This window comes from Cinclus cinclus, chromosome 1, assembly GCF_963662255.1.
Source record: "Cinclus cinclus chromosome 1, bCinCin1.1, whole genome shotgun sequence".
In the NCBI taxonomy this organism is placed as follows: domain Eukaryota; kingdom Metazoa; phylum Chordata; class Aves; order Passeriformes; family Cinclidae; genus Cinclus; species Cinclus cinclus.
In genome coordinates this window covers 50,030,348-50,043,838 of record NC_085046.1, presented here as the reverse complement: position 1 = coordinate 50,043,838, position 13,491 = coordinate 50,030,348, and the positions used below count along the sequence as shown (strand labels likewise).

General features: G+C 34.9%; 1 protein-coding gene across 1 annotated transcript in view; it reads left to right on the top strand.

Moving 5' to 3' along the window:
* CNTNAP2 (contactin associated protein 2) overlaps positions 1 to 13,491 on the top strand; it is a 1,050,597-nt gene that overhangs the window by 734,946 nt on the left and 302,160 nt on the right. Inside the window, exon 13 of the mRNA XM_062510213.1 lies at positions 8,076 to 8,276. Within this exon, the coding sequence (XP_062366197.1) occupies positions 8,076 to 8,276 (201 nt within the window). The remainder of the gene's footprint in view (positions 1 to 8,075; positions 8,277 to 13,491) is intronic.

The following is a 13,491-nucleotide window of genomic DNA, read 5'->3' as shown; positions in this document are numbered from 1 at the left end:
CAAGTCATGCTTATTTGAGAGATTACAAATAAAGATATTCAAGTTATGAAAATTCATCTGTCAGTCACAACATAACTAAACTTCATTCTAGTGTCCATATTGCCCATCCAATATAAATGTTTTTTGAATTATCTAAAAGAAATTTTAGCACAGTTGTCAAAAAATACAGGAAACGTGATTTTGCACTAAACTATGTATAATGGTAGTTTTTGTGATTTAATTAGGCAATGCTTAGGTTTATGTAGTAATTAAAATGGGATTCCTAAATTTAAATGTGGCCAATATGATTCAGAATAATGATGAAATAATTGCAGACTTCCAAGAACATACACTAAAACTTGGAAATGTAAGTTCTCCAGTCTGGAGGCATCTTTTGAAAGAAAATAGACAGTTTTTCAGGAGGTTACCTAACATTCAGTTTATTGATACAATAATTAGAAAGGGTACTTCAGCACACTATATTCTTCTTCCTGTCTGTCTACTGAGTGGGGTTAACAGGATGTGAGAGGAGAGTGGAGTATGCTCTTGAGAGAACTAAGCTGGATCAGTCAAGAGTATGGTGAGGCTTCAAGCACTTAGATGATGGTGGAATGAAAGGTAAAGGGAGTTTTAAGTGGTAGCACTTGAGACCTACATTAGTCTCTTTCTGTCTCTCCATGAGAATAAAAAGTCAGCCAGAACAGCTCATGGTTTCTTACGGTCCATCTGACATAGTGAAAGCTTTGAAGAGCCCTTTTCTTCAAGATATCCTTTGAAATATATTTTTTTAAACCATGTTACTTTTTTTCAGTAATTCTAGGAAGACCTGTTTGGGATCATAGCTAAAGGATTGTGCTGTGTTGCTCTGTAAAAGAAAAAATCAGGCAGTAGTTGATTTTTTTTAAGTGCATATGGTCCTATGATATACTAGAATGAACTGAAAGCTGCTTTAAAGGAGATGTATTTGATCTTTCCGTTTGTATAATACTTATTTAGTTGTGAGGCTGTTCCTCAGAAAGTAGAACCAGTTGTTGATTCTTCAGTTATTGAACTGTTAAGAAAGCTTTCAGCCCTTGCCCATATTTTGTTCACTGTGCTAGAAACAATCACACTGTTAATTCTTTTATGTCCTTTGTTCTTGACTTTAATGTTCCTTAATCTAAACTGAACTGCAATTGCCATCTGTTAGACCAGGCACTTAAATGACCCGAGTCCTCCTTCATATGGCTATACTGTATCTCATTATTTATTGTACCTTTCAATATAGGATTATTTTCAACTCATGCTTCTAATAACACCCATAGGAGGTAATTTTTTACATTAGGGTCCAAATCAGATTTAAGCTTCTTCCCTCAGGCACTGTTTTTCAGCATAACAATATCTGTTGTTGCAGTCTTTTTTTCTTTGAAGGCACAAGTATCTCTATTCTGTTTCTCAAGGTACTCTTGTTATTAGCTTTTCACATACAACTGTGTCGAATGGTCCAAAATCATCCTTAGTAATCCAGAGAATTCATCCTCTGCTTGCTACTTCACTAGTGTCCCTAGAGATTTCTAACAAGTTTTATTAGAACAGCTATTGCATTATCACTTGTCTGGAAACTTTTGGTTCCGTGAAAATTACAATTTGGTCACTTCTTTCCAGTCTATTTGTAAAGTATCTGAATTTGTCTATTTTATATAAATTATTAGAGTATTATATAATTCAATATCACTGTAAGTTCACAATATAAATTAAGTTTTCTCTTTCCTGAATTATTATGAAAGGGACTATGTAAATAGTTTCTTTTTCTCACAAGACACCATTGTAAGCAAAAAAGAACATACTAATCTTAGTTAAATTTGAAGATTCATTATTATCTTGATCAAGAAAGAATGAAAGGAAGGAATGAAAGGAGTAGACATAGAATATGAGAGCAGGAAAACTCAATTACATTTTGGGATTGCTCTTATTCACCACCTAAACTGATTAAGAAACTGACCAACTTTGCTATCTATAGAATTCAGTTCATAAGAACATTCTTCAATTATTCTTTTTTTTTTTCCTTAATATTGGGTTTTCCTGATCTAAACCCCATTTTCTACATTAGTAAGATGATAGCAGTTCATATCACCACAGTAACTGTACTGCAAAATTGACATTTTCAAATCTCGGGCAAGAATGTCAAAACACTCATTAACTTCAAATGAACATATATTTTTCATTTTTATAAACTCATCTGTAGACACTTTGAAGTCCATAGCTGAATTAGTTTTAAATTTCTATACATACATTTAAGCTTTTATATCTTAACACACACCAAGAGAAATATGAAAGGATGGAGAAGAGAATGTGGCCTGATGTAATTTTTTTCCACATCTTGTGTACATCAGGTCTTGTGTCTACAGCACTGTTGCAAAAATGGTGCTTAGTGTATTCACATTGCTAATGACTGTTGTGCTACCATGTCACACAATTTAATAATACCAAGTAGGTTCTTACGAGAAAATAAAATTGGAGACCTTATAAAATGAGATGATTACAATTTTAATTTCTGTTCTCCCTAGAAGGCAGTCTAGTTTTAAATGGGTTATCCTGTCTAGTTTCTTGAGTGATTTGTAGTGCAGCATATTGTAGAGCATGCTGCAGTAATCTAACTGCAGTAATTTGGAGGCACAAATGCACTGATGATGGCAAAAATCAGGATGTCTAGTAAAGAACCACCTCCAGGCTTTTATATGCTCAAGAATTCTCAAAATCGTCTTCTTCAAGATTTCAACCAGGAACTGAGGTGTTCTCGTACATCAGCCAAATTTTAGGTCAGGAAACTTCATCCATCAAAAAACCCACCACAGATATATTGAGGGAGAGAGAGAGTCGATGATATTTCCTGAGAAATCAAACTGTTTTATTTCTTGAAAATACCTAACAAAATAATATCTTAAGCATATAACTCCATTAATGAGGAAAAAAAAAAAGTAAAACTCTAATAGCAATAGATGCAATTATAGATTAAAATAAAAGGGAAAAAATGTACCCATAGCTGTGGAGTACAAGCATTATGTTTTCTGAAATTTATTTTTCAAACTTATTATCAGTTACATATCATTCCAAAAGATTCCTTACTTTGTTTGTCAGAAGCAAGTCGACTTGCTTAACTGAGCCCCGAGCAAATGAGTGAGGAAAGTTCAATAATAGAAGAAACTGACCATCTCCAAAGTACTCAATAGAATAATGATAAATAGCATCATAACATAGTGAAATATGTTGAATATTAAGTGGGAAAAATTACTTATGTTAATGTTTTATTTGGTCACTTGAATATCTGGTGATCAAGGAAATTTTTAATTTCACTTCTCTTTTTATTACCATTACTAATACTTTTGATTATTTTGTTAGTCACCTACTTCACTTTTGATTGGAAAAAGGAGTAGTGAGAGGGCAGATATGTTAGTCATTGCAACTGAAAAGTATTTTCAGCAAAATAAATTATGTCACTTTATTGCCATTTTAAGGAAACAGGTGGTCATTTCCTTTCTTAAAAAATAATTTGTAAATTAAGGAAATTAATCTTACTATAATATCTAGCTGTTAGAGAGGAACTGTTTCAGCAAAGAGTAATGTACAGACTAAATTACAGGGAACCTATTTTCTCTATAATTGCATCAAATGTATTAGCAGTTTGGATCTAATTAGATTGTTCTTAGTGAAAACTATTATGAATTCTGTTAAGAATCTGTGGTTACTGGTTCTCAGCATTCTTTTCAAAGAAAATTATGCTTCCTCTTCACTGCTAAAAAAATAATGGAAGAACCCTCTTTTGTCTTTTTTTTTCTCCTGTGCAACTGCAACATACTGTGCACCGTTAAAAAAAGGTCTAAGATATGCATTTGAATGAAGAAGTGGTCATCTTGGAGGTCCTTATCTTCCTGAAGTGTTAGCAATTAGCCGGTGCTGATACTCTGTCCTCCAGTGGGAAAGCTATAATCAGCCTAGTAAATCCAGTTAGGAGCTCATATACTTCCATGTGTAGGGGAGGTGTATTTTGGTGGTGCATAAGTCATACACATAGCTGTCGCTCACAAATTGTCTCTAAACACTTGTGGTTAGGAATAGCAGTATGACAGGTGTTCTTCAAATAACTGCTCATGTGTTAGGGGAATATTCATTCCGGTATTGTGGTGACAGTAATTGCCAGAAATATATATCAAATTACTCTTAACTAGGACAGTTTTTTTTCACTTCTGTGTACTTCAAATGGGACTTCTGTACACTATTGACAGAAAATAAGGATATATTAAATATGAATGCCACATCCTGTTCTCAGCTACATGGGGACAATGCCATAAATGGTGAGGATACAGGTATTTAAGATAGTATGACCTATCTGTATTACCTTTTCTGTAACGGAAGGTGACTGCAAGCAGGGTACTGATTCCATCTCTCTTAAGAATGGCCTTAAGAAATTAGGAGTTTCTGAAAAACTGAAAACATAAGTGTAGATACTGGACTTATTTTCAAGCTGTAAATGCCTAGCTGATTTCCATGGGAAGTATAAACACATTAACAAATTTTTAAGACTAAAAGGCAAAAAGCAGTTTGTAATCAGAACTGAGAAGATACGGTTGAGGTTCCTGCCTGGCATCTATCTCTTTTGAGTCTTTCCAGACATCTTGAAGCCAGCCCCACATATATTGAGCTATATGCATTCAGGAGTCTGCATTTGTTGGTGAGGGAGATGGATTTTTGTCTTTGACCACATTACCCTGTTAATATGTTTTCCTAGCCCAGGAAAGGCCCTACCATTCCATACAGTTTTGGTCCTTGTGTCATTGTAGTGCTTTACAGTTAAATCAGGAGACTATGTGAAGAGCATGAAATCCCTTACCCAGAGAAGGAGCTTCCTTCCTGTATACCAGCTTCATCTTTTGCTCCACACTCCCTCTGTGCCTGACCTGCAGGCACAGATGCTTCAGCTTCCAGAGTTTGGACAAGACAGCTTGGTGAATTTGTTCATGGATCATTTGAGCCAGACTATCAAAAAATTTGTTGCACATGAAATAAGACCTAAATTTGTTTTCAGTATCTGACCAGGTATATCCTAACCAATCTTTTAGACAGGAGGAAGAGATTGAGCTGCTTTGCTGTAAAAGATTATTGACTTTGTGCACATATATATATATGTATATTGATAAAAAGATCTATTACAAGGTGCAATAAGTGCTGAACTGTTATGATGCCTATAACTATTATGTAATACTTGTATTTTGACAGAAAGGTCCTGAATTTGTTCAGTGGATACATTTGACCAGCAGGAGTAGGTTTCCATCATCTTTAGTACAGTGTGCCACAGTAAAGATTAAACTTCCTAACTTGGAAGGGAAGTGGCTGTATATTGACTAGAATATGTTATCCATAAGAAAATTCCTTTCCAAACATACTGCCTAACATAATTTGTATCTGTGGTCACATTCCCATACCTTCTTAGTGGCTAGTCTAGGAGAGTTTGCTGGATCTAAAATCCAATATGAGGCTCTAACTATCCCAGTGCATTCTGGATTGACACTTTTCTGTTCTTACATGTACAGTGTTTTATGCCAAAAATGTGAGGTTTCTGTCAGTGAATGTATAAACTATCTTAATCCTTTCTTGAAAATGAATCTGCAGTAAACTTCCATCCCAGGCTCTTAACAAAACTAGATTATATTCTCTATATAATTTGACAGGTGACAATTACAAATTTTTATTGGTACTTGGGAGTAGGATTTCTTTCTCCTGATCTTTTAATTTCTTTTCTTCAATGCAAGAATATTATGTTATAAAGAGCTTTGGACTAAGGATGTGAATATTAAAATATTAACCATCTTGCCTCATCTGCTGAATTTCATGTCATTTGGCTGGTGATGGTTACAGCCTATGGAGGATTTTTCTGCCTTGCTTATGAACATTTGATTAGAAAGACTTAACACCATATCAGTTGCAAACACATGGGTCCACATGATTCCATATAATTCAAAATAATAATTCAAAATGACACTAGTAAAAATTAAGACTGGAAAATAAGACAGAGTACAGAATCCTGGAGATAAGGATAATCATAATGTGGAGAGCTATCTTTACTCTGGGTCTCACCCAACTCATCAGTGTATGTGAGCACGTTCCTGTGAACTTGGTGAAGAAGTACTGAAACACTTTTGAGTATGTGTCAGTTTGGCAAAGTGTTTCCATGTGGTTAAAATACTGAAGTGCAGTCCACAAGTTTTAGAATGACTGAGACTTGCATTAACAGGCAAGAGATTTACATAGAGGAATTTCAAACATACTGCAATGCACTACATTTTATGGGGTTTATCGCTGTAAGGCACATCTGTCAGGTGATTTAGTACACTCAGAAAATGCCAGGTGATCTCCCTGGAGAGTATGTTTTTGTGATAAATGCAGCAAAGTTAGCAGCATGGTGTGTTTTGTTTCTGCATCTCTGAAGGACAACTGTGGTCAGTGGTGTTGCTTGACAGAACAGCTGGGGCAAAGGCCTAACTCATTTGGGAAACTGGGCTTTCGTACGAGCCAGTTTAACACCCCAGAGTAGATTGTTAGTGATGTTTTTTAAGGTTCTGCATTTTTTACTCAAAGACAGATTTCTTTTAATTTGCCCTCAGTAATAGGAATATATAAGGCAGAAAAAATAAAAGAAAAATGGAAAAACAACTTAAAATGTGAAAGAATCTTAGATGACAAATGTTATTGACAATATCTGATCCACTTCTAGGAAGTTTTGTGGTGATGTGTTTCAGGTTAATGTATAGAGAAAAGAGATTTTTCTGTGGTTTATTTACTTGATGATTGACTTATTTCTGTCCTTGTCTATGTGAGATGCATTATATGAGTAGTACATATCAGCTGAGATATAGTGGATTTTTAGAGTGGTACCTAGTCAACTTAAATTTTAAAATTCTTCACAGCTAAGTGATAAATAGCATTCTTACAGGAAGACAGTATCAATAATATTGACTGCATCTTCATAGTTTTCATTCTGAAGTCCTATATTACTCAGATAATATTTTTTTCATTTTGGTTCAGTGGAATGTCCCTCTAAGAAAAATAGATGGTTGGTTTATAACAGCAAAGTTTCTGTGCCTTATCTTTGTTTCCTTTCTAAACTACCTTCCAACTTCAACAAATCTTGCTACAAAAGGAATGTAGAATGCATTGTTTCATTATTACAATATCTCATCTTAAATCATCACTGGTAACTACTGACAAATGGATCACAGTAACATTTCTAGTGAATTGCTGTTCAATAGTTTGAAGAAATATAATGCATACAGGCATTGTTCTGGGCTGGATATAACACACTTTTTGCATGACCCTGCAAAAAAGTTTGTTGGAGGTGTTGAGATTTGGCAAATATTGCTGTATTTCTTATCAAAAAAATTGAAGTTGTCTTTCCTCCTTCTTTGTACCTTTTCACAACTAAACAGAAGATTTTGTATTTCCATTCTACTTCAATTAGTTCCTATCAGTGCTATCTACATCATAACCAGAATAAGCCAAATTATACGGTGCTGCTGTTTTAAAATATTTAAATCTCAATAAGCAGTAATTTTTTTTACCCTAGAACACATCCTGGGTAAAAAATGTGGAAACATTTCAGTATTAATTGCTAAATTATGTAATCACATGAGAATCTGGTGCATCCTTGTGGTTACTTTACTACTACTTTATTAAAGCAGTATTGCTCCCCAGCCCACAGCAATTTGCCATGCAAAGTGTATGTCCTTCACATAAAGACTTTGAATCTTTAGGGCATCAAGCTTCTGTCTTTCTGATCAAACTTAATCCTTATTAGTTCCATATGTAACTGTAGGCATCAGTTATTTAAGGAAGACTTCTTACATGGTATATTTGGTATCTTTTCATAAAGGTGATCAGAGCTTCTTCCCTTCACCGGTTCATTGTTGGAACTATGCTGTCACATGACAACCTTTTGTGTGCAGTACCCTCCTTCCCCACTAGCACATTAACAAATATCTTGCCGAACACTTTTACCTTTTGCCAAAGACCTAAATTTATTTTAATTCAATTCCACTGTGTGTCCTTCTTGCCCTCTCTTTCAGAGGATAAAGTATGGACAACTGTGTACCATGATCTGCAAATGCAGACTTCTGTGGGAGGCAGCAGCCTGGAGAAGTTATCTGTCCTGCAGCTCAACTACAGTGCAACAATGGACCAGATTTCTGCCATTACCAGTAGTGCTGAATACTGTGAGCAGTTTATCTCCTATTCTTGCAAGATGTCCCGGCTGCTGAATACACCAGGTAGGCTGAGAATGGGATATCCATTAAATATGGTTTTAAAGAGCTTTATCTCGAGAATTTAATAGGTACTCCTGTTAGGTAAGTCCATTCATTGAACATGCTTCTTTGTTCTTCTTTGTTAAAGTTTACAAAGAGGGTGAAAATATGGAAGACATTTTCTTAGGAAATTTTGCCTGTTTGCTTGCTATGAAAATGATTGGTATTGCACCAAGTGTTTGTGTGCTCTCATCTCAGATCTGTTGCTCCTTAAAGCAGGTGGCATTTGGTAAACACAGTAGCCTTTAAAGTTTAATCAATAGAGGCATTGAAAAATTGCTTTGAACTTCATCCTGTTTTTCTGGTTGTCAGTTTTCATATGCTATGGTCTGCAAGGGCATTGGTTGAATGAAGGTTAGAATTTTTCCACTAACACTTTTGAAACAGTTTCTTAAATGCAGAGCATTTGTATATAATCAGATGCCTTATACATTGTAGAGAATGGCATAGTCAGTAATGCAATTGTTTGAGAAACTATATGCAATTATCTACAAGTAGACTGAGTATAAGATTCTTCTTTTGCTTCGTAGTTTTATTCAGCAGGAAGAGGAAGAGACCCTTTATGTATGTTCCTCCTCAACAAATGTTACCTGTAACCAATAAAGACAAAAGTATTAGTTGTTCCAGAATTAGCACACAAAAGAATTGTATTTTAAAAGATCTATTAATATGCAGCAAGTACTTTATATATGCTCTAATTGTGTATGATAGATTTTGATGTTAAATAAATCTTAATGGTCCTTAGGGAAGACTGGTTTATAAGTGGAAACATATAACACATTTTCATGTTTGTGAACTTAGTTCATTGCAAGCAATTCAAATGCATTTCAGATTAATTTAATGGCTGCATGCTTACAGTGTTGTACTTTAGGTTGCTTTCCCTCATATTTTTTTTTGTATATTTTCTTATGGTGCTATAGATAAGTATTCATTTGGAATGCATGTGTATCTCACTCCTATTTCCATAAGCATTCCATTAGTTAATGGACAATGTAATGCTTGTTACTCCTCTCCATCTTCCCTGCTGCTTTTTAGCTATTTCTAATGCATGGTTCGTCTCTGTTGAAGTTATTTTGCTTAATTTAGTGTGGCACAGAGACTCTGCAATGTGGAAAATTATTTGTTCCTTTTTGGGCCTTAATGTATAGGATCCTGAATTATGTTCATAACTAGAAGTGTTCTGATTACATTCTGCTGATGGATACAAGCTCCCTACTTGCAGGTGCTTCTGAAAAGTTGTATATGAATGTAGCTTTGGCAGGTCTTTAGAAGGCAAGTTTATTTGGTAATAGAGCTGGAGACACTGTGCTTATAAAGCTCATAGTTTGCACAGACTGCAGTGTTAGATTCTACTTCTTGATATGTATAAGACTATTATTTCAGGACCAATTTGTACTTGTTAATATATGTTTAAATTATAACAAAATAAACATCTACTGTAATTGCAGTTGTTTACCCTAGCTTCTAGATTTCAAGGACAATTAAGCAGCGCACAAAATAATAACTTACTGATTTTTTTTAAGAAACAAGCAGTTCCTAATACTTATATTTTTTTGAGGTTCTTAGAAAATTTTGAGCATATGTTACACTATCTCCTTCTTCATGTTTTCAACTTTCATATGGAAAAGTAATTTCTCTTAGAAATCCCTTATAATCCTTTTTTTTGGCCTGGAAAATTATTTTCAACATATGTTCTATAATGTGGGTTTGGGTTTTTTTTCCTTTTAAGTGAGAGAAAGAAGCAACAAAGATTATTTTTACCCAGACAGTAACAAAAAAAATCACACTGCAGTGTTTGCATAACACCTGTAATGGTTTGTACACATAGAACCACAGTGATTTGTGTGTTAGTGGGAAAGAGGCCAATACATTTTCTTTCTATGTGTTCTTGGCTTCAGTGTATGGTTTCTAAACTAAGAAGTAATTTTTCATGCCTTTCTCTGTTTTGGAGGATTGCCATATTTGCTGAATATATTATGACACCCTATTCATCTCACAGCACAGCACGAAGCACTCATGTGGCATCTTCCACCACTGAGCTTTGTATATAAATCACTGCAGTATGGTTCCCCCACAGAGAAATCTAAAAAAAAATTAAAAATGAGATTTTGTACTCCTCAAGAAGTGAGAACTTTATGGTATTGCAGCCAATAATAAAACCTCTATTAGCATTGTGGGATCAGGATAGCGTTTATGGCCTTGACTTTAGGTGCTTTTCTAGGCTGGGATGTTTACACATGCACATTTCAGATGTTTCAATAACCACTTAGGATAGAAGGGTCCTTTTGTTTTAAAGTGCATCAAAGAGAGCTGAGAAAACGGAGAAGATAGTTAAGCAATTCGTTTTTCACTTTTTGTCTCTTGGGAATCCTGTTGCTTTACAACATAGCTCCTTCCTAGGGAGAAATTGCTCAGTAAACATATTTAAACAAATCAGGACTCAAGCTGTTCGTTGATCTATTAATGACAGGCAATTATTAGCTGTAAGTGGACTACGCCTTTTGCTGCTTATTGTTGTGATGTTTCCTGACAAGGTAGAGATATATACAGTTCCACTGATTCTACTGCTAATAACAGCTTAAATATCATTTTCAGTATGAAACAGAAACTACATCAAAATTCTGTTTTTGAGGAAAGCCTTCATATTAATAAGCTTGTTTTGTGGGGTGGGGTTTTTTGTTTTGTTTTTTTTTTTTTTGCTGCAGGCACAGCACTCAATGAGAATTCTCATTGTCAGCACTCAATGAGAATTCTCATGTGATTTCAGAGGTATACATGAAAATTAGTCTGTACAAAGAATTCTCATTATTTGTTATGAGTTTTAGGCTTTAAGACTTTATTGTTTCATGTCCAGGTCTTTTTTCCTTAATAATGAGATTTCATCTCAGCAAAACAACATGTACATCCTAGCAAACTGTTTAAAATCATTGCTGACAAAAGGGATTAAGAATTATTTTACAGATAATGATGCCACTGCCTTTCTACTTAGTCTAAGGGAAGATAGTAATAAGAAGTTCCATGTAAAAGAAGTCATAAGTGACTTCTGAAAACATACCTAGGAATCTCATAAGGCTATAGGATAATTCAGGTCTGAAGGTAATGCAGAAGGTCATCTGCTTCAACTTTCTGCTCAAAGATGAATGAACAGTCCTTGTCTAGTAATCAGCAAAGGCTATCTGGAAATGTGATTTTCTGTCTTTACTGTTTTGGCTTTGAGGTTTTTAAAATTTGTTTTGAACTTGCAGCCCAATGTGTTTTAAGTTATGTTCAAACCTAGGGGTCTGTTTCAAAGCCTCATTAAAGATTATCCAAAAGACAAAATTAGTCAAGATAGCTTGGTGACATTCTTAAGGAAGTGCAAAACCAGACACCTCTGCTGAAAATATATTATCTTATCACAAGAAACAGTAAAATTATGGGCACACCATCCATTTCTGAGGAAACTGTTTTCAAGCAAGGATTCTGCAGTGTCTGCAGTTGTCTCACAGCCTTTAGGCCTCTGATTTTGGTACAGATTTGCTCTGACTGTAGCAGGATTGTTTGTTGTTTTTGGTTTTTACCAGCATGAGATTGATGCTTTTTATTGTCTATTTAGATATGTTTTTTTAGAATAGTAATTCCTTTGTGAGTATGAAGTTATCATCATGATAGATGCTTAATCTTGGCAATTCAAGTAACTGTGGCAGTTAATAAACAAATTAAATAGTAAGTACATGGATCATAACTGCAACCTAATAATAATTTAAATATGTTTAAATTTTAAAAAAAGTGCATATTTTTGGAGGTTGTTTTTCTCTTTCACAGTTACATTTCTCATATCCTCTGTTCTGGTTGTTCCCTTGGAAACATCCATTTTGAGAGGATAATAATATGTTTAGTACTCAGAACATGCAGAAAGCTGTCTGTTTTCAGGGTTCTTGAATCCCATATACTTTCCAGTTGATATGGGAGGTGATAAGACATTTCCCTTTTGTGCAAACAGGAGTTTGGAGACAGAATAAAGTCTTTTGTGCCCACTGGTTAATGAGGTGGAAAGAGGCAGTGTGATATATAGTATCAATTTGCAGTTATAAAAAGAAGCTTCCCTTCTTTGCTGTAAAAAACAAAATTATACAGAGAACAGCGATGCCATATATTCATAGAATGTAAAATGTTAGTTAATAAAATTGTACGTCTTCATCCACTCTTTTCATGTGCCTTCCTAATAATACCCACTTGTGACTTTCTTGGTATGAAATTTTCCATAGGCCACCAATCTTTGCCTAGGAAAAGGGGAGGGAACCACATGCTGGTTCTGCCATTCTTCCTCCTACCCTGGGAAAGAAACCCTGAAGGGAGAAGGGCTGCTTCATTCACAGTTATCTGTGTCTGTCATTTCCCAGAGTATAAGAACTGTAACAAATAATCAGAGTGGGAGCTAAAAGCATAGATACAGAGAACAGACCAAGATCTTTTGGTGTTTTGTTTCAATTTTTAGTCCTATTCACTGTGCCTGCAGGCAGCATATGAAAAACATAGAGCAGAGTTACTGCCATACATGAATTAGCGTTCCATGCCTCTTTGTCTCTGGAGGAAATGAGACAACAGCTTCATGAATTTAGGAGCTAAACAGGTGAAATGGAAATCTTAATTTGATGCTTGGTTGTTTCAGTTAGAATAATGCAATCATAATACCAGTACGAAGTAAGATTTATCATAGACTGGGATAAAAGCAAAGTTTAAAAATGCAATATGCTATTTTTCCTCAGTAGCCATCCAAATCAGAGTTTAATGAACTTGTGAACTTTGTCATCACTACATATTAACTGACCTGGAGTAGCAGAAGCAGATATAATTCCTACTTAACAAGAGGTTTTGAAAAACAGACTGAGGGAGAAATGGGACTTCTGCAGTACTACAGTGATGAATGGAAGTCTCTCTAAAACTTGCTCAGGTTTCATCATTCTGTTTTCAATCTTCTTCCAGAAAGCATGCCCCTAAGCTGTTCGTGTAACTTGTCCAGCCTTAGTAATATTGATCGGCCCCTTCTTCTCAATGTTCTAGAAAAGCTGATTTCAACTTGTAGTGATTTTTAAAGTACAAGGGTAGTAAGAATAACAAACTTGCTCCCCTCTAATCTACATGTTCTTGTCCTAGAAGTGGAAACCATTAGTTTTAAGAGATTTCTTTTTCCTTTAGT